Source organism: Quercus suber, unplaced genomic scaffold (assembly GCF_002906115.3).
Source record: "Quercus suber isolate HL8 unplaced genomic scaffold, Cork oak 2.0 scaffold_197, whole genome shotgun sequence".
Lineage (NCBI taxonomy): Eukaryota > Viridiplantae > Streptophyta > Magnoliopsida > Fagales > Fagaceae > Quercus > Quercus suber.
The window spans coordinates 936,605-958,621 of NW_027069655.1; the positions used below are offsets into that span (position 1 = coordinate 936,605).

Here is a 22,017-nt window from a genome sequence, read left to right on the forward strand (position 1 = left end):
TGTAAGTCCTTTTGTATAAATTTCGATTCTTTCATAGTGGATTCAGGTTTACCTTGAGGATAGGTGGATAAAATCCTCCCCAGGTTTTTACCGTGTGGTTTCCTGGGTGATCATATCATTGTGTTATTTATATTTCCGCTGCTTTATATTATTGATATGATTGTATGTTTATGATAACCTAGAATTGTTTAATTTGATTAAGTTAATCACTTGGCTAATTAACTAGGTTAATCTGGTTGGTTTAAGGGGTCTAAATTTCTAACAATTACTTTTCTCCATTGTGCTTGATCGCATTATGCTTGCTCCATTTGCATTACAATTTTTTTGCATACAATAAACTTATTGTGTTGTTGTGTTTCAGGAGTTACTTGTTCTTATGATTCTAAAGCTTCACAGATTCTAGAGTTAGGTGTGAGTGAGTTTTCCAACTATTCCCAACTCACGCTTTAAGTCTAGAGTTTGTTTTAGGGTTTTGTCATGGAATAGCCAAAGGGGGAGATTGTAATGTTGAAATTTATTAACCATCTTGTTAGCTTTATTCCGTGCCAATTTGCTTGTAATTTAGCACTCAGTAACCCTGTATTTAGGTGGGATTATTGTAAGGGTAGTGTGTGAGAAAATGTGAAGAAAAGCTCAAGTATGTACAAGAAGGCAGAGTTTCGCGGCTAGAACTCGTGGCTGACTCGCGATTGGCAAGCCGGCAAATGCAGGCGCGTGAGATGCACACATGGGAGTTGAAAGGTCGCGCCAGCTGTCGCACTACAGGAAAAAAGTCCCAAGCTAGGCAGGCTGTTACGTCGCGACTTGAACTCGCAACTTGGACAAACCGCGAGGTCAAGCTGCCAACCGGCCCTGTTTGGCAAAAACTGACTCTTCATATTCCAAATACACACCACTATATATGGACCCATATTAAATTGAGAAAGCTTCTAGAGAGAATTTTTGTGAGAGAAATCCTAGAGAAAAACAAGATTGCCTCATCCCCAATCTTTACCTAAGAGACTCTACAAATTCCTCTACTCTCTTCCTCTCTATTGTCACATCCTTAAGATGTCATTGACCAAATCCTTATCTCACCACACTCACGTCTGTGAGAAGGTTCATTTGGTGCTAAAGGAAGCAGTTTGGAAGGAACCAATATACATTAGTTGATGCTATGGTCTAGTAGTCGAATTTGGGAAGCTAAAGAAGAAATAGGTTCGGCGTAACCTCGTTGGAGCAAAAAGCTTGAAGGGGTTAGGTACTTGGGTAAATTAGGCTTGGAAGGTCTTCTGCTGTTCATGTATCCCAAATACATTCTTTAGTGGATTATTTGACCGCTTGGAGGGCGGCGAAAAGGTTTTACGCCGAGGACTTCGGTGTCCTCTTCGATAACACATCGTGTGTTGTCCATGTGGTTGCATCTTCCTTTCCTTTATCTTTGCCTTATATTTATTGTCGTGGATGTGTTTATATTTGGCTTAGATTAGTTATCAATTCTATGATTGGCTTATGTTCATGTTTCGCACATTAATTGTTTGATTATAAGCTTGAATTGATATTTTATAATTTGGGGTCTAAACGTTCAAGGGTGTTTTATACACATATTGATTTTTTTTTTCTTTTTTTTGTGGCACTGGCCAAGTTGGAATCATGAGATCACCATGTCACTACTGTGTTAGTTATTTTTCAAAAAAAAAAATTAAAAATTTCTAGGACATGTGTGTAGCCATGTCTAACATGTGTCCCATGTCCCATGCATGTTGGTCACAGACACGACAACCTAAATGACGTGTTTGCACTTTCCAATGTGAAATCAACTTTGCAATTGTACAACAATTAGCCAAATCCTCAAATCTCTAGGATATGATATCCTAGTGTTAGCTAACGAAAATAATTATATTTTCTTTAAGTTTAATCATTCTCCCACACCTCCCAAGAAAATGTTTCTCTCCAAATTTAGTCTGATGAGAAATCCTTCAAACTCTTCTTATATTTTTTTCATAGAATGTGAATTTTAAAGATCTAATTGTTGGATTTCATATTCTTATGATATCCTCTATGCTTGCAAAATTTCAATAAGATAAACTTGCAAAATTTCAAGAAGATAAAAGATCCATAGCTATATCATCAATCAAATGTTTAAATTTCAAGTTTTTTTTTTTTAATCCAAAATTATGCATTGAAAATAATTTTATTGATTGAATAGTAAATAATATCCGATTTGAATCAAATTTGACATGTATGTTTAGAACATAAAGAACATGCAATAAAACAATTAGATTTTCAAAATTCACATCCAATAACAAGATATATGAGGAGTTTGAAGGATTTCTAACCAAACTAGTTTGGAGAGAAACCTTTTCCCACTTCCCACCACACCTTAATCATTAGCATTTTCATGTCTTATTTAACACTTCCATCCAAATAAACAAAAATACTTATATGGCAAAGTTTTGTTAGCCTACAATAGATATGGAATTGTAAAATAGAATTGTAAAATATGGAATTGTAAGGGGGCTTTTAAAAATAGCTCGTTTGAAGAACAGTAAAATAGATATATTCAAAGTTTTGTGGTCAAATCAAGTTTAATATTATTCAGCAAAAAAAAAAAAATAATAATAATAAATCAAGTTTAATATCAACTAAATACAAAAATGAAGTAATAAATTTGCAAAAATTTAGTAACCTTGATTACAAAAGTAGTCACTAAAATTTAAATAATTTTCAAACATATTCCATGAGTTAAAAAAAGAAGATAATATTGTTAATCCTTTAAGCATATGGCATAATTGCATAAACAAACGAATAATTTCAATTTTCAGATTTTTTTTCAAAGATGGCTAATTATAATAAAAATATATAATTATATTAATTAGAATAAAAATTAAAATGAAACTTTATTTATTTTATTGATACCAATTATTACTTTCTAATGTTTTTAATGAAAATGTTCAAAGTTAAAATATAGAATCCCTGCTGTTATGACTATCAATTTTCAAAACAATATATACTTTTTTTTAAAAAAATAATTAAAGTTTTGAAGAATAAATAAGGATAGAATCATAAGATGCAAAACACATCATTGAAGTTTTAGGATGTTTAGATTTAACATCCTGAAATTTTAGAATTTTAATTTTACTCCCAAATGTTCTATGTTGTTTGGACTTTGGATTGTTAACTTTTTGTAAGTTTTTTTTTTTGATGTGTCTGTCACATCAAACTATCACATTTGCTAGTTGGACCAATTAAATGGTGATACATTTTATTAAATATTCTATATCATTATTTAAACTTAAAAACTTAAAAATAAATTAAAATAAATCTATTAAATTAATAAAAAATTAATTTTTTAAAACCTTTTCAACTTTTATTATCTCATTTTTATCCCAAAAAAAAAAAAAAAATTATCTCATGAACAAAAGGGGAAGTTTTTCTTTTTCCGCCTTCCACTATCCATCTCCGGTGCAGCAGTGTCGTACCACCACACTCAATTGGATTTAGTGTAAAGAGCAAATGGGAGGTGGGTCTTTTGGCCAAATGGGTTTTTGTTGAAAACTGAATGTAATCATGGTGTGGTGGTGGTGGTGGTGGGAAAATGACAGTGGCGGTTTTAAGAATGTTGCTCAGGGTGTTTCTTAGAAAGCATAAATTATACAATCTTATTTCTTTTTAGCCTTTAGGTAATTAGGTTTGATTCAATGTTATTAATTCCATTTCGTTCCGACCGTAACGACTGGAAAATACCATGCCGGTAAACAAATCGGAACAGTAACCCACCCTATTCCACTTCGGAAAAAATTTTGGGTCATTCCGGTCTATTTCGGATGTTTCAAGGTGTTCCGGTAAATACTGGCCGAAATTCAAGATTTGGCCGAGATGAGTTTGTGCTTAAAAAAAAAAAAATTGTTCTTAAAACCAAAACAAATTTGCATTCTGTAAACCAAAAAACCTCAAAAGGAAAAAAATAAATAAAAAGAAAAGAAATGAACAAAGGTACTTGTACAGCTAAAAAAGAAAAAAACGTATTGAGAAATTTAAGACTCAAAACATGAGAAAATGCACTGCTGCACTGGTACTAGTAGAAGACACAGAAGTTACGAAAAAGAAGGAAAGCAAAACGTAGATGTAAAAGTATAGATGAAGATGTGATAAAATTTAAAGTATGAAGTGTAAAAATCAAGTAGACAGAAGACGTGTGTAGTTAAGAATAAACAAGAAAAAATAATTAAAAATAAGAAGTAGGTAATATATGTTTTGGGAGGAAAAATAATACTGTAATAAAAAATAATGAAATGTTGAAAATTGTGTTGTATTGGACATTATGATTAGTCGAAAGAATCAAGCCATTGCCCAGCTTGTAATAGTTTTATTATAATTTTTTTTTTTTCAAATTTTAGTTCAATTTTTTTTTGAGTTTTTTCTTTTTGCTTGAAAGACCCCAATATATTGTTAAATTGCTCAAATTATGGACCAAAATTTAATTTTATTGGCATAAAAAAAATTCAAGGTGGTCCCAAATTTTTTTTAAAGGTAAATAAATATAAAATTTTAAATTATTATATATATATATATATATTTTTTTTTTTTTTTCAGGTTAGGGTGGTCTTGGGACCATATTGGCCATAAGGTGGCGCCGCCATTGGAAAATGAGTAATTTTCAGGTGAGCTCTATTTCTTGATGTTTATTTTCTGGGCTTGTTGATGGGTTGCTCGGATCTTTTTCTTCATTTCTTTTTTTCTAAATTTGTGTTTGTTTTCTGCAATGTTCAAACCCAGATACGTAAAAAAAAAAAAAACTAAAAATCATTAAAACAGTACTCCCAAAGTTAATAATAATAATAACAACAAATAATAATTAAGAACTTTTCCAAACTAAAATTTGAAAATCGTGATCATCCCCAACTCTGATTCTTTGATGGTGGTGGACCTTGTTTGTGGAGTAGGACTTGTGATTATAAGAGAAAAAGAAAGAGAGTGGATTGTGTAAGGAGCCTTTCATTTTTGGTTTTATCTTTGCTGTTGCTGTCACTAGTCATCATCAGATTCGGTGCTGCACTCTTGAGGACCTTTGATTCTTTGGGGAAGAACACGTTCATACTGTTCTTCCGAAGAATTAATTTAATTAGATTTTAGGATTTATTTTAAGTATTTTTAAATATTTTTTAAAGTTATTTTAATAAATCATACACATGTCACAATTTAATTGGACTAGCTAATACATGTCATAAGCTGATGTGCGATTTAACAGACACATAAACTAAAAAACTAACTGAGGATTAACAATCCAACAAACTTAGAACCTTCTAGGAGGCAAAATCAAAATTTTGAAATATTAAAATTTATAATTTAAATGTTCTCAAATTTTAAGAGTGTGTTTTGCATTTTACAGCGTAAATAATTTTAAAGAAGTGTTGCGTCGGTATCCACCATCCGGCACCAAATTTTACCTCTCTCCTTTTCTTGCAAAAATAACTTTATACTGTACACAACCTATAATCACGCATGCCAGCTGCATTCACCGAAAGATCGCTGTATTATGTGCACTGTATTGTTAATTGTTATGTAGTGCATCTTCCACGATACAAACAGGTCTCATATGTCCTTTCATGCCTCCTAAAAAAAAAAAAAAATTAACAACTTTATTCTCATTGTCCAAAGTCCAAGCCCTGTCAAATCCTTACACACAAAGTCCAAGCCCTGTCAAATTCCTTACTCACATCGAGCATTAAAGCTTGTCTGATAAAAAAATGTGAATGCATACACAATTATTTGCAATTTCGTAAATATTAGTGGGGGGGGGGGGGGGGGGGGGGGGGGGGGTCCATTTTGTCACTCATTAATTCTAGTTTATAATGGATACGACTTTGCCCCCACACAACAAAATATATTAATAATATTATTTGGCGTAAATGTACTTATAGTCTTTATATTTTGACTTTTTTCTATTTTGATCCATAAATTTTAATTTTATCACTTTTAGTCTCTAAATCAATTAACGCATGTTATTTTCATTCTTTTCATCAGTCAACTGACGGAAATAGCTGAGATGGCTGCCAGAGGAATTAAAATATTATAAAAAATGCTACATCTCCCATGACACATCAGCATATAAATTAAAAAAAATTAATCTATTAATTTTAACTAAATAATAGAAATTAAAATTAAAATTCACATGAATTAAGATTGTTCTTCATGTTCTTCAGATTGTTTTTCATTTTACAATTTGTTCTTCATATTCTTCCCAAATCAAACCCAGCAACCAAGAACTTAGACCCATCACAAGAACACAAACCCATCAACCTAAGAACTCAAACCCAGATCACTAGGACATAAATGAAAACAAGAAGAAAAAAACCAAATTCAACACCTCTGAGATCATCAAACCTAGCACCATCAGATCTACCACAAATCAAGATCATCGAATTCTTCATGTTCTTCCCTAAATTCTAACACAATCAACACCGAATTCTCAGCAAATCAAACCCATAAACCCAATTAACAAACCAACCCAGATTAAACCCAGATCAAGAAACCAATCACAACAAACCTGATCAACACAATCAAACCCAAACCAACACAATCAAACCCCCCAAAACTCCCTCAAATTCAAATTCAAATTCCCAAAAATCCCACACTCCCCTTCTCGACCATTGGAATCTCCCTATAAATCCCATCTCTATCTCTAAAACCATGAAAACTCATTTCTCTCTCCTAAAAAAAAAAAACCAAAACACCTCTGCCACCACAACAATCATGGTAGTCGAGAAAAAACGCCCTTTACAACCCTCGCCCACCGCGAATGTGGACCCCACACCACCCCTTGCCATGGCGGCCCCTACGGCTGCCACCAAAAATGGAAAAATCATGGAAGAAATGTACCAAAAGAAGTCTCAACTCGAGCACATCCTCCTTCGGCCGGACACCTATATCGGCTTGATCGAGAAGCACATGCAGTCGCTTTGGGTTTACAAGCCCGATCGCAGCATGGTCCACAGGCCGGTCACCTTCATCCCAGGTCTGTGCAAGATTTTTGACAAGATCCTGGTCAATGCGGCGAATAACAAGCAGCGAGACCCGAAGATGGACTCGTTGAAGGTGGTGATCGACGTCGAGGAGAATCGGATCAGCCTGCTGAACAACGGAGATGGAGTGCCTGTGGAGATGGGTTTTGTTTAAAAAGGTCTGATAATAAAAAAAAAAAAAAAAAAAAAAAAATCGTTTGATGCTTTTGACTAACTCACTTAAAGAAAAGTAAATACACTTTGTAAAGTTATAATTTACAACTATGTGTTTTGTTGGCTTTTATTCTGTGCAAATTTTGATTGTAATTATATTTAATCTTTTGTACCCTGTATTTATTGTGGAATTTAATTGTAAGGGTTGTGTGATAGAGAGAGAGTGTGAAGACTCAAGTAATTTAATTGTAAAGGTTGCAACTAAGCGCCTTGCGAAATGATGCATGTGCCCTGCACATGACTAGAATGCAAAGAGTCAAGACAGATGGTGATAGCTGTGTTTCGCGAGTAGCTCGCGGGTAAGGCATTCCCACATGACACTTGCGAAACATTTTGTTTTGCCAGACTGTATTATCTGATACACACTTTCTGTACCCACACTATATATACCTACATTACCCACAAATGTTAGGGAGTGCTTCTGAGAGAAAACCCTAGCCACAAAACTTGAGAATTAGAGATTGTTATACCCACATTTCTCTACACAATTGCTTATGGATTTTCCTCAACTTCTACCTCTCCATTTCCATACCATTGAGATGTTGATAGCCCAAACAATTACCATACCCTTTTACAGTATTCAGTGAGGTTTTGGTGCTGTTAGGAAGCATTGGAAGAAGCCAAGGATGGCAGATGCAACATGAAGCTTGTTGCGGGATCTAGAGAGCTAGACAAGACACAGTTACGAGAAGCCTTGTTGGAGTAGGAGCTTGGAGGGCTTAGGTACATTGGGTAGATTAGGCTTGGAGGGTCTCTTGCTAACCCATGTATCCCAATTGATTGTTTAGTGGATTGATTACCTCTTGGAGGGCGGCGGAGAGGTTTTTCGCCAAGTTCTTCGGTTTTCTCTTTGATAACACATCGGCGTGTTATCTTGTGTTTGCATTTCTCTTCCCTACTCTTTTACATTCCATTTAACTGCTGTGTTGTTTAGTTTATGGATTAGAGTAGCTTGTTTGTTTATCCGCTCGTATTTACACTATTCCGCATTTAGTATTAAGTTAGTGTAAAATCAATCGAGCAGTAACTTTAATTTGAGGGTCTAAACAATTCTTGCGTTTTCAACACATTTTCGAGCATTCACACTTTAAACTAAAATGATCTAATGATAAATTTTTGTTTGGGTTGGTTGAGATGAGAGAATAATGTGTGGCCGTGTAGTTTGAGTTTGAGATGAGAGAATAGAGTTTAAGTTTAAGATGTAAAAAAGAAAAAGTGTGTGGCCGGTTTGAGAATAGTGTTCAGGATCTTATGTTAATTTTTTGGGTTTAAAATTTTTTGGATTGGTGTTCTTGTCCAAGAAACTTTTAGATCTTAATTCATATGAATTTTAGTTTTTAATTTAGCTTTTATTTTTATTATTTAGTTAAAATTAATAAATTAATTTTTTAAATTTATATGCTAATGTGTCATGGGTGATATGACATTTTTTATAATATTTTAATTCTTCTGGCAGCCAGCTCAGTTATTTTTGTCGATTGACTGACAGAAAGGACGAAAATGACATGCGTTAATTGGTTTAAAGACTAAAAGTGGTAAAATTAAAATGTAGAGACTAAAATGGAAAAAAGTCAAAATGTAAAAACTAAAAATGCATTTACTTGCCATTTTCTTTTGTTGCTGCTTGTTTCTTTTGCACATTTGCATTGTCAGGATAAGTATATGATATTCATTTTTATTTTTGTTTTCTTAATTAGGTATGATTAATGTATGTGATGTTCAATTGGTCTGAACAGTTTTTAGACCCCTTAACACAACAGGATTAACCTAGTTAATTAACCAAGTTCTTACTTAGTCCAATTTCAAGATCTAGGTTATCACAATCAAACAATCATATCATGTATAGCAGTGGAAAATATAAATAACACAAAGATATGATTAGTCAGGAAAACCAAACCGGTAAAAAACCTAGGGAGGATTTAACCTAACTATCCTTAAGGTAAACTTGAATCTACTATAGAAAGAATTGAAATTTTACAATAAGACTTAGACCATTAACATCTTAGTAGAAACTTACTGATATGATCATGTGCAAGCTTCGAGAACACAGACTCCTTCTTTCTTGGATTCTCTAGCAAGTACAAGCACACTTGCTTGTGTATCTTTAAGCTCTTATGGTAGCAATTGAATGATTATCAAGTTCTTGAATAAATCTCCTCTTGATAATCCTAAGTTTGTGTGAAGGAGAACTCCTCACAGATCTCACAAGAGATTCACACAAACAACAATATAAGTGACCTCTAAAATGTGGCTAGGGTTTGCCTTATATACCTAGGGCAAAACATAAAACTCTAAACGTTTTAAGAGTTAGGGCTGAGTTGGAAATTTTGTAGAAAAAACGCATTTGCCCGATTTTCGATTGATTGAGCCTAAGCTTCGATCAATTGGGTCAGGCCAAGATGCACATTAAATTCTGCATCAGCTCGATTCCAACTTTATATAAACAACACAACTTTGAGCAAGTCTAAACAAGACTAAACAACCTGTTTTGATCATGGTTTGCCAATAATACACATTAGAGTTCTAAATACATTAAATCCTAAGTCTTTAGAACCTCACATGGTCTTTAGGGCCCAAAGAAAAGGTACGTGGAGTCGTGGACTATAATAATTTTAATTATCATCTTAATCTATAACGTTTATTGTATGTGTTAATATGATATGTCAAACATTGTAAAGTGGTTGATGGAAAAAACCAATGGATGGAAATATTTTGTGCTAATTGAGTTGTCAAGTAAACAGCTATGTAACCTTATTATTATTTTTTTTAATAAAAAAAGAATCCAAGAATGCATGGTGGTAATATAGCACAATGTTAGTCTCTAACATTTGGGGGTTAATTATCATTTTTGACAAATAGGGAAAATGTTAGAAACTAATACGGTAAAAGATATTAGTGATTAGAAAATAGTTTTTTTTTTTTTTTTTCTCTTTTAAAATTTTTTTGAACCATGGACTATAATAAGACTTCCCATATAATTTTCTTAGCATTCGAGAATTTTAAAATTTATCCTTCAATTCCAGCCAATTAATAGAATACAACATAAATGACTCAACATTTTTTTGGAAGTATCATAGACATTAATCAAAGCATCTTGACTGTAAAATTACTTCAACAAATGAATGTTTCATGAAAGACCAAATCCAAGTCACTTTCCATTTTATGAGTCCTTAGAGATTGAATACAAAAATTTTCCAAACTATGAACAAGTAGGCAAATTAGCTGGAGGTGGCAGAATGCTTGTTTTCGCGGTGGTTCCATTCTTCACAATGAGGACCGTGTCCATACCCCAGCTTGCGGGCCTTTCCAAATGACAGTGCATAAACCACACCCATGAAAAATAGATATCATCCATGTTATCCAAAAAGTGTTACACTAATTGTATTTTGAGAGAGAGAGAGAGAGAAAGATTACTTGGATTATTAGCAAAAAATCTAATCGTAGCCCATCCATTATTAGGAACTCCAATGGTGTTAACTTCTGGTGGATCATTCAGATTTTAGTACTGGGGGAAGAGGTAGCATTGAAATTTCCATAACCTGTCCCAACCAAATAGAAGCTAAAACCATGTAGGTGCATTGGGTGATTCTTTGCATTCCCAACGATCGTCCCTTGGAACACTATTTCCACAGCTTCCCCATAATTCATCAACCTTGCCTTTGTTCCTTGGCTTGGGTATAGCATATTATTATCCACATCTCCTGTCAAGTTATAAATATAGGGTGGCTGACTCAAGAAATCACTTCCGAAAATGCCTGTCAAGCTTCTGTGTATAGTTTCATAAATTAGGTAATTTTCATTAACAAGCTTAAGTTACAATCATTTTGATTCTCAAAAAAAAAATAAAAAAAATAAAAAAAATAAAAAAAAATAAAAAGAAAAAGAAAAAGAAATCATTATACTTGCACATTCTCCTTGAAGCGAGATTTATGGGACTAGATGCTATTCTGTTAGAGCATTCTCATCAGCTCTCTCATAAAAAATGTCATTTTGACACACCAAAAACATACTTTATCATTTTAACACATCATTTTACAATATACCATTTATCAGATGTTCTATTTTTCAATTCTATACATTAAAATAATATTTATTACACATTAAAATAATATATTTACTTAAAACCCAGCAATATACAATCACAGAGCCCAGTGGCAGTCGCCACCAGCCAAGAACCAACAACCACCATTACAACCACCGCCACAACAACAACCACTGTTACAACCACCGCCACAAACTACAACCACAATCACTGGATCCTCCAACAAATGAGAAAAAGAAACTCAAAATCTTCAACAAAACCCCACCATACACAGCACAGTCGGCCACCACCATACCTAAGCACAGCCCATAATCACAATCACATGGAATCCACAACCGAAGTAAAAAAGAAAAAAAAGAGGGAGATCAGAATAGATTGCTCCACGGCGACAGCGTCAGTAGTGAGGCTGAACTCCAGGGCGAGGCCGAACTCCACGGCGGCAGGCTGTGAGAGTGACAGGGAGGCCAAAAAAAAAAAAGACAGAGAGGGAGAGTGACAGGGAAAAAAAAAGAGATAGAGAAGGCGCAGAGAGAAAGTGACAGAAAAGAAAAAAGGGGGAAAAAAAAAGAAAGAAAAAGGGAGGGGGGGGAAGACAGAGAGGGAGAGTGACAGGGAAAAAAAAAAGAGATAGAGAAGGCGCAGAGAGAAAGTGACAGAAAAGAAAAAAGGGGGAAAAAAAAAGAAAGAAAAAGGGAGGGGTGGGGGTTCTGGAGAAAGAAAGAAGAAGAAAAAAAAAGCAAGAGAGGTGAAACTGAGAAGTGAGGCAGAGAAAGAAAGAAGAAAAAAATAAAGAGAGAGAAGAAAGAGTGATAAATGAAGAGAGAGAGAGAGAGAGAGAGAGAAAAAAAAAACGAATTAAATAAGCCAAACAGTGTTTGGCATTCCAGTCCGTACCGTGCCAAAAATGAAAGCGTACTGTAGTATGTCTGAAAGTTTTAGCACATATAGCACACCTCATGATGCTCTGTTTTTTGTGTTTGGTGTGTCAAATGCCAAATATTTAGCATTTGACAAACCTGATGAGAATGCTCTTTGGTATGAAAGCAAAGTGATTTCTATACCTCCTCGTAACAATAACAATAAAATTTAAAAATTCTCTACAAATTACAATACCTCCATTGATTTATTATATTAGTTTTCTCAATTAAATTCAAATACATACATGATTATATTAATTACTAAAACACAAATATTATTTTCTTTTATAAAGATAATTAAATTTAATATAGTAAGATGTTGAATTTAACTTGGAAACTTAATTTATTGTACTTAAGTTTTAGCAATAATTTAATTTAATATATCATATTTTTCATGCTTGTATTTAAGCCTTCTCGGTTAAAGATTTTGTTAAACAAAAAAGGGAAGAGACAAAAAATAAAATAGGGTGTAGTGCCTGTAGTATGCTTGTAGTATATCAATGGATGGTGTCACAAAACTTACGTTATTTAAGCTTGCAGCTAGCCTATTACCGTTTGGACCCCCACACGACGCATTAGCACAAAGTATTTGGTTTAACAGAAACTGCGATGAAAATTTGTGTGGTGATATTTTTGGGCACATTAATTGGGTGTTCAGCATTTGCCAAAGATCTTATGCGAGTTGTGAAGTTGTCTGCAGCATCCTGGTCTGTGACATTAGGAAGGGTCGGATAGGGAATAGAAGATGGAAGTGTATAATTGCCTGTGTACTGAAGAATAGCTGATGTATTGGCACTATCAAATGGAGCATCGGAGTCAAAGAAAGGAGTAGCAGCTATGTAATAGTGACTTGGAGACTGGTTTGCTGTGAGCAAAATATCCATTGTTTGCCCTGGGGTTATCATGATGTAACTTGAGGTTACGGGCTTTATATCTTACCTAACAAAATTAGATTTTTTTATTAAAAAATTAAGTTAAATTTTATTTTTTTGTCATATATTTAGTATAAAAGTTAGCAAAAATTATATATTTTATCTCATATTTAACAAATACGCTAGAAGAAAACTATGGGATGGCACTATGAAACTTAATCTAGTACTAATTCATTTCTTAGAGAAGAGCTTCTTCTTATACTCTCATACTTCATATCTAGCAAAAATACAAATTTGGTCCATACATTTTAGTAGCAATCAATTTGGTCAATGTTATTTTAAACTTATAGTCAACTTAATTAGTTCTATTGTTAACTCATTAATAAAAAAAAATATCAATGTAATAAACGGTTTTGTATTGTTGGTGCACATGTGACTAACATAATAATATAAAATTAAATAATTAAATATTATACAAGCAACATAAGCATTTTAATAAAATAAAAATCGGGTCAGACAAAAAAATTCTGAAAAGATTAATTGATAGGAAAAAAAAAAAGGGTAAAGAAAGTGATTTTTTTATATATAAAAAAAATCCTCAATTTCTCATTTCACGCTTTGATGTAAGCTTCTTATGTGGAAGCTAGGAGGGATCGTATCCTATAGTGCTCATAAATAATGAAACCTCCATGAAAATTTAAGTCAAGATAACATGGTCTAATGAAGAACAAAGAAAAGAGGGCAATTCAAAATATATAGCACGTTTAATTAAGAGAAACTGAAATTAAACACAATTGGATTCAGTTCAAAGTAAAGAAATCATAAACCAAGTCCGATACGATTCTTTATGCTTTAATTTTGGAAGGTATTGATGGCCATGGGTGAGGGCAATGCTTTAAATTTTAATCATGTGATATGCGTGTGAAATAGAGAGAACAGAGTGCATTTTTTTTTTCCCTTATTGGGTAAAGTAGAAAAGTGGAAGGAGTAAGGGGAAAAAGTTATTTCTCTGTCTCTCTCTCTCACACGCATATATATTGAAAGAGGGAAAAATGTACGGCGACAGATCCTAGTGTAATGGGCCGGGCTGTTCACTGTTTATGGGCTGTAAAATAGACGAGCTTATTGTGTGCAAGAGCTATTGAGGACGGATCCGTAATGAACAGATGAAGTATAGACGGATTGATTGGTCATGGGTCAAATAGAAACTTTTGATAGGAATACTTGCGGCACACACCATAGAATCCTAAGGGAAATAGAATCCTAATGCGAGGAGGATTCCAGAGGTAACGTATATTGATAAAGATCTTCTCTCTAAGGAAAAGACTTGTCCATCACGTTTTGGACTCCCAAAGAGGATTTCTATAAAGAAAGGACTTCGACTCCAAGTAAGAGAGGTAAAACTTTCGATCACTATAAAAATTCCAATACCCTCACAAATCAAGGTACGCGTAATTAATCCTTTCTAGCACTCTAGAGTTGTAAAAGATTCTAACTTGGCCTTCAGAAGGTATTTGGCCGGCACCATACCGGTGCTTCCTGTTTAGGTCTTTCTCCTTTCTTGTGTTGTGCAGGTTGCAATCTGAATGCGCGAGTACGTGTGGCTCATTGGTGATTTTTTCAGCATCATCAGTTGGCGCCGTCTGTGGGAAAGAACGAGTAATCGGTTGTTGCTTTATCCCTAAGACAGAAGAGTTGCATGGTGCTCATTCACTTGATGGCAACCACCAACGACATCCAAGGAGAGGAACCACCCATAACCACCCTCGAGAGACAGGTCCGAACTTTCACCGCGGCCGTGGAGCGTCTCACCAAACAAAACCATGACTTAGAAGAACAGCTGTGCCAGAAAGACGCAGCACCAAACAATCAAAGGGAGGACCAGGAAGGTACCAGTGTCATGTGAAGAGATCGAGAGGGGCCTGAAGGCAGCAATGCCCCAAGCAGGCCAGAACGGCAAAACATGAGCCTCCCATCCCTTATGGATACGGCTCCATCGCCTATTGTTGTGGAGATGCAGGCGATGAAGGAACAGATGGAGGTCATGATGAATGCCCTCAAAGGACGAGTGTCTAGTGATCTTAACGACCTAGTCAACCGGACCAACTCTCTATTCACCGCCCCTGTCAATTCCTTTCCCCTACCGCATAAGTTCCGGATGCCACAGATAGAGAGTTACGATGGAGTCAAGGATCATCTAGATCACCTGGAGACCTTCAAGACCTTGATGCATCTTCAAGGGGTGTCGAAAGAAATCATGTGTAGGGCCTTCCCTACAATGCTGAAGGGTCCCGCGAGAATATGGTTCAGTCGACTAACACTAAACTCCATCAGCACTTTCAAAGAGTTAAGCGCTCAGTTCACTTCACACTTCAAAGGGGGGCACAGGTACAAGGAATCCATGGCATGCTTGATGAGCATCAGGTAGAGAGAGGACGAGACGTTGAGATCCTACATAACCCACTTCAATAAGGAAGCACTTTCAATTGATGAAGCTGATGACAAGATATTGGTAGTAGCCTTCACAAATGGGTTGCGAAAGGGTAAGTTTTTGTTCTCACTATACAAAAACGACCCCAAGACCATGTCAGAAATACTCTACAGGGCCACTAAGTACATGAACATAGAAGACGCGCAACTAGCCCGGGAAGAAAAACCCAGGAAAAGAGAGCGACAGGGAGATGCACGGTAGGATCAAGGGTAGAAGAGACGAAGGACAGGAGACAGAAGGGACGAAAGGCACCCTAAACCCCAGGGAGGAAGGTTCACAAACTTCACACCACTAAACGCCCCAATAGACCAAGTCTTGATGTAGATCAAGGATGTAGAGGCACTGACGTTTCCAGGGAAGCTAAAAGTGATCCAAACAAGTGACCTAGAGACAAGTATTGCCGCTTCTACCGTGATCACGATCGCGACACGGTTGATTGCTACGACTTAAAGCAACAGATTGAGGCCCTTATCAGACAAGGAAAGTTGCAGAAATTCATCAGCAAGGAGAGAGTGGATCCCAATCCTCGAGAGTAGGCCCCCCGACGGGATAATGAACGTCCTAGACCCCCCATTAGAGACATAAGGATGATTGTAAGGGAACCACGACTACTGGCTCCTCCAAAAAAGCTCAAAAGACGTACATCAGGACGGTCTAGAACATCTAGCTAACGGGCTCCGTACTTAAGACAGCACGGAGGGAAAGCCCCATCATTGGGTTCTCCGAAGAAGATGTAAGAGGACTTCACCACCCTCACGACGACGCACTAGTTGTCAACATACATGTAGGGGACTACAATGTTCAACGAGTGTTGATCGACAACGGCAGCTCCACTGACATCTTATACTATCCAGCATTCCAGCAAATAGGGATTGACAGAACGTGATTAATACCAATAAATGCCTCGTTGGTCGGTTTTGGAGGAACAAGGGTATTCCCGTTAGGCTTGATCACACTCTCGGTGACGGTGGGCGATTATCCTCAGTAGATCACGAAAGACGTAACATTCCCTGTGGTTGACTGCTCGTCCACCTACAATGGTGTTCTCGGTCGACCCACACTTAACTCGTGGAAAGCGGTAACATCGACATACCATCTGATGATTAAGTTCCCTACAGATTATGGGATTGGGGAGTTGTGAGGAGACTAGGTGGCCGCCGGCGAACGCTACATTGCCATGCTAGAAATGGAAGATCACCAGTAGACCATGTGTATAGAAGAGCAAAGGACCATAGCGAAGCCAGTTGAAGAATTGGAAGAGATAACACTCAATGAATCAAGGCCTGAACGGAAGACAAGGATATGGACGCTTACCAGCCAACCAATACGTCAAGCCCTCGCAGCATTCCTTAGAATAAACCAAGACGTATTCATGTGGAGCCATGAGGACATGCCCGGGATTGATCCTTCAATCATGATTCATGAGCTTAACGTGAACCCCGCATCCTCGCCCGTCTGATAGAAAAAGCGAGTGTTCGCTCAGGAATGAGACAGAGCGATAGTGGAAGAGGTCAGGAAACTACTAGAAGCGGATTTCATTCAAGAAGTATATTACCTAGATTGGTTGGCGAATGTAGTCATGGTCAAGAAGGCTAACAGAAAGTGGCAAATGTGCGTCGACTTCACGGACCTCAACAGGGCGTGCTCGAAGGACAGCTACCCCCTCCCTCGAATAGATACTCTGGTAGACTTAATGGCCAAACACTAGCTCCTAAGTTTCATGGACGCCTTTTCGGGCTACAATCAAATCAAGATGAAAGAAGCTGACCAAGAGAAAACTTCCTTTGTCACTAGCCAAGGACTTTTCTGCTACAAGGTGATGCCATTCGGACTTAAGAACGCAGGGGCAACGTACCAAAGGCTAATGAACAAAATGTTCACACACCAGATTGGGATGAACGTACAAGTCTACGTTGATGACATGTTAGTAAAAAGCCTGCGCAAAAATGACCACATAGACGACCTCAAAGAGACATTCGACACCTTTCGGTCATACAACATGAAGCTAAATCCAAGCAAGTGCATGTTCAGAGTAACGACGGGAAAATTCTTGGGATTTATGGTGTCCCAAAGAGGTATAGAGGTCAACCCGGAGAAGATACGGGCTATCATGGAGTTAAAACCACCGAGGACGGCGAAAGAGGTGCAAAGCTTGAATGGCAAAATTGTAGCCTTAAACAGGTTAGTCTCAAAAGCGACGAACAAATGTCTACCATTCTTTCGCACCTTGAGAAAGTCATTCGAATGGATGGACGAGTGCCAGAAGGCATTTGAAGACCTAAAGATATACCTTGACTCCCCACCATTGCTCAACCTATCTAAACCAGGGGAAGAACTCTACCTCTACTTACCGGTTTCGCAAGCGACGGTCAACGCGGCCTTAGTATGAGAAGAGGAAGGATCTCAACGACCCGTCTATTTTATAAGTAGGGGCTTCCAGGGGGCAGAAGAGAGGTACCCATAGATGGAGAAGTTGGCCTCTGCACTAGTGACTGTAGCCCAAAAACTCAAGCCATACTTCCAGGACCATACCATCATAGTCTTGACGGATTAGCCACTAAAAAGAGCCATGAGTAGCCCTGAGGCTGCTGGACGAATGGCTCTATGGGCAATAGAGCTGGGCGAGTTTGATATACAGTATCACCTGCGAACTGCAATAAAGGGGCAAGCTGTGGCAGACTTCATCGCTGAATATACTCAATTAGAAGGCAAGGGGGCAGACGCCCTCAGACAATGGAGCATCCACACAGACGGATCTTCAAACAGGCAAGCTGGAGGTGCCAGTGTGGTAATCCAAACCCTAACAGAGATAAAATCGAATGCATGATTCGACTGGACTTCCCAACAACCAACAACGACGCCGAGTATGAGGCATTGGTGGCAGGGTTAGACCTCGCGAAGGCAGCAGGTGCTGAAACCATGGTTGTACATTGCAATTCCCAATCATGTATTGTCGTTCATCCAAGTTTCCTTAATTATTAATGACGAAACAAAAGTGTAGGAGGTGAATTCTGAGAAAAATTAGACTACGCCGTTAATAGCATACCTGAAGATGGGCACACTACCAGACGAAAAAGACGCAGCCAGGAAACTGAAAGTCCAAGCCTTGTGATTTTTGCTGATCAATGATGTCTTATACAAAAGGGGATTCTCACGACCTTACCTAAGGTGTTTGCATCGCGAGGAAGCAGACTACATAATGAGAGAAGTCCATGAGGGTATCTGTGGAAACCATTCAGGGGCACGGTCCTTAGTGCACAAATTGATCCGAGTAGGGTACTATTGGCCTACCATGCAAAAAGACGCACAAGCTTATGTCAAGACTTGCGACAAATGTCAAAGGTTCAGTAATTTGATCAGGCAACCAACCGAGGAACTGACACCCATGGTGGCCCCTTGGCCATTCGCCTAATGGGGACTAGACAACATGGGCCCCTTCCCGATGGCATCAAGGCAACTAAAATTTCTGGAAGTTGGTATCGACTAGTTCACTAAGTGGGTAGAGGCAGAGGCCCTAGCCACTATCACGGAGAAGAACATCTGGAGTTTTGTATGGAGAAATATCATATGCAGGTACGGGATACCCAGAGTGCTCGTCTCCGACAACAGAAAGTAGTTCGACAACAGTGCGTTTAGGGACTTCTGCTCGGAGCTAGGTATCAAGAATCACTACTTGTCGCTTGCACACCCATAGGCCAATGGGCAAGTCGAAGTCATGAACCAGTCCTTGCTCAAGATCATTAAGACCTGGCTCGAGAGGGCTAAAAGCATTTGGCCTGACGAATTACCGAGTGTCTTATGGGCATATCGTACTACGGCAAGAACACCCACTAGAGAAACACCGTTTAGACTAGCATACGGAAGTGAGGCGGTCATTCTAGCAGAGGTAGGGCTTACAAGCTATCGGGTGGACAACTACAACAAGGATAAGAACAAAGAGGCCTTGCGGCTTCAGCTAGACCTGGTAGACGAAGTCCGAGCTATAGCGGAACGAGGTTGGCACAGGTTGGCGCGGTACCAGAACCTTATGACGAAATACTACAACTTCAATGTCTGACATAGAGACTTTCAAATCAGAGATCTTGTACTACGGAAGGTAATGGGAGCTGCTAGAGACCCTTCATAAGGAAAGCTCGGCCCCAACTGGGAAGGACCATACAAGATCTCATCATGGCAAAGGAAAGGGACCTACCACCTCGAAACTATGGATGAATGGAAGCTGCAGCACCCATGGAACACGGAGCACCTATGGAGATACTACCAGTAGAAACGACATGAAGAGCATCGACGCCCCTCAGTTTCTAGTTTATTATCAAGTTTTATTAGTTTTTACTTCGAACAATTTTTAGTTTTGCTATCGCTAGTGCCTTTTTAAGCCCAAGGGGACATGTACTTTTACTACATGGTTTTCTTTCAATAAGAGAAATATTCAGGCACAACTGTGTTTTTCCTACTTAATTTGCCATGTCCAATATTGGACGGGTATAAACTAAGTTCACAAAGTGGACGGACCATCCCAAAGGGGATGAATTAACAAAGTCCAATAACGGACGGATATAAACAAGTCCACAAAATGGACGGACCATCCCAAGAGGATGATAACTCTAGGTCTAAAAGTGGACGGGCATAGTTCCACTAGATGGACGGGTATAAACTTAGTCCATAAAGTGGACGGACCATCCCAACGGGATGAATTAACAAAGTCCAAAAATGGACAAGTTCACAAGATGGACAGATCATCCCAAGAGGATGAAAAGTTCTAAGTCTAAAAATGGACGAATATAACTAAGTCCACAAGATGGACGGATCATCCCAAGAGGATGAAAAGTAATAGGTCTAAAAGTAGACGGGTATAACTAAGTCCATAAGATGGACGGATCATCCGAAAAGGATGAAAAGTAACAAGTCCAAAAGAGGACGGGTATAACTAAATCCTCAATGTGGATGGATCATCCCAAGAGGATGAAAACCCAAAGTTAAAAAATGAACGGAAATAAATAAATAAAGATCCACCAAGTGGACGGTTCATCCCATGAGAATGAAAACACTATGTCCAAAAGCAGATGGGTAACTGTTGGCACAATATGGATGGATCATCCCAAAAGGATGAAAGATTCCAAGTCCACATGGTGGACGAATATAAATAAGGTCCACAAAGTGGACGGGCCATCCCTAATGGATGAACGTTCTAAATCTACAAAGTGGACGGACCATAAAATAAATAGATATATCCACAAAGTGGACGGAGCTCCACGAATGAAGTATCAAACAAGTAAACGGATTCATAGAAACAAGGACAGGTACTAATAATGATAATAAAAAGAGCCCGTGAAGGGAAGATGTCTACATGATCCAAAAAGCACATGACGGAGTAGTAACATATTGTTCTCCAAATATTCTTATATATATATATATATATATAAACACTAAGTTATTACAAATTATCCATAGGAGTATCTTTTTCCTCGTTATGACGGGCCTGATCATCCTTAGGATTGCTTTCAACGACCATCTGGTTAACAGGAGCTTTACTGATAGGGGGGTTCTCACAAAAAGATTGTCTGTATCATCTGATTGGGTGGGTTGGACGGATGTTTGCTTGAGGGCATTAATAACGACGGTTGACAAATCCATCTCTAGATTCAAGGTCTTCACCTGACGAATGGCATCGTCAAAACCGTCGTTATATGAAAGGCTAAGCTCTGTAATTAGGGCGTCAGAGTCGCAATACTCCTGTATCGCGACCTCCTTAGCTTGATGGACTTCCTTTCCTTTTTCCTCCAGAGCTTTCTTCAGACGCTCCGTCAGCTTGATACATTCATCCCTAGTTGTTTCAACCATTTTAAGTTTTTGCTCTTGGACAACCTTCCAGGTCTTTAACTCGAGCAGCTCGTCCTCCATCACCTTGGCCTTCTCACAAACACGGTCTAGGGTTCTCTCATGATTGAGACACCATCCCATCATCCCCTTCATCATAATCATGGCCTGGAAGAAAACATAAATTAAACTTAAAAGAAAATAGAGAAGAGGGAGAGGACGGACTATATGATGACAGATGAGTTACTTGAGCAATGCTAAAAAGGGTCATCTTTCCCATCGCCTCTGTCGAGTGGTCACCTCAGTCCTCATAGTCCTCGGTAGTTATGATAGATGAGAGCCTCTTAAGGGCGTATTTGGAGTCCTCGTGGAGTAGAATGGGTGGTTTCTTTGAGCTTGCGGACGGACGGATCATTAGGCCCTTACCGGCCTCATGTTTCACGGGGTGACTGTCTTAGCCCCCCCCCCCCCCCCCCCCCCCACCCCCCCCCCCCGGCGGCCATCAAGCCAACGATGGGCTTTAGAGGAACCTTGGGCTTTTTGGGTGCACAGTCACCTTTTGAAGGTTGCTTCCTTTTAATTAGTTGCTTGCTGGAGCCCATCCCCATAGGGTCTGCACCAGCTTCTTTGTTTTTGGCAGCTTGTAATCTGATAGCCGCTC

At 37.9% G+C, this 22,017-nt stretch overlaps 1 protein-coding gene across 1 annotated transcript; it reads left to right on the forward strand.

Moving 5' to 3' along the window:
• Positions 1-6,735: 6,735 nt before the first annotated feature.
• Positions 6,736-7,158, forward strand: LOC112039862 (DNA topoisomerase 2). The gene has a single exon (XM_024072769.1). The coding sequence runs from the start codon at positions 6,736-6,738 to the stop codon at positions 7,156-7,158; it is 423 nt and encodes a 140-aa protein (XP_023928537.1).
• Positions 7,159-22,017: the final 14,859 nt, after the last annotated feature.

Coding starts and splice junctions, on each gene's coding strand:
- LOC112039862 (XM_024072769.1), top strand. CDS start 6,736: ATGGTAGTCGAGAAAAAACGCCCTTTACAACCCTCGCCCACCGCGAAT.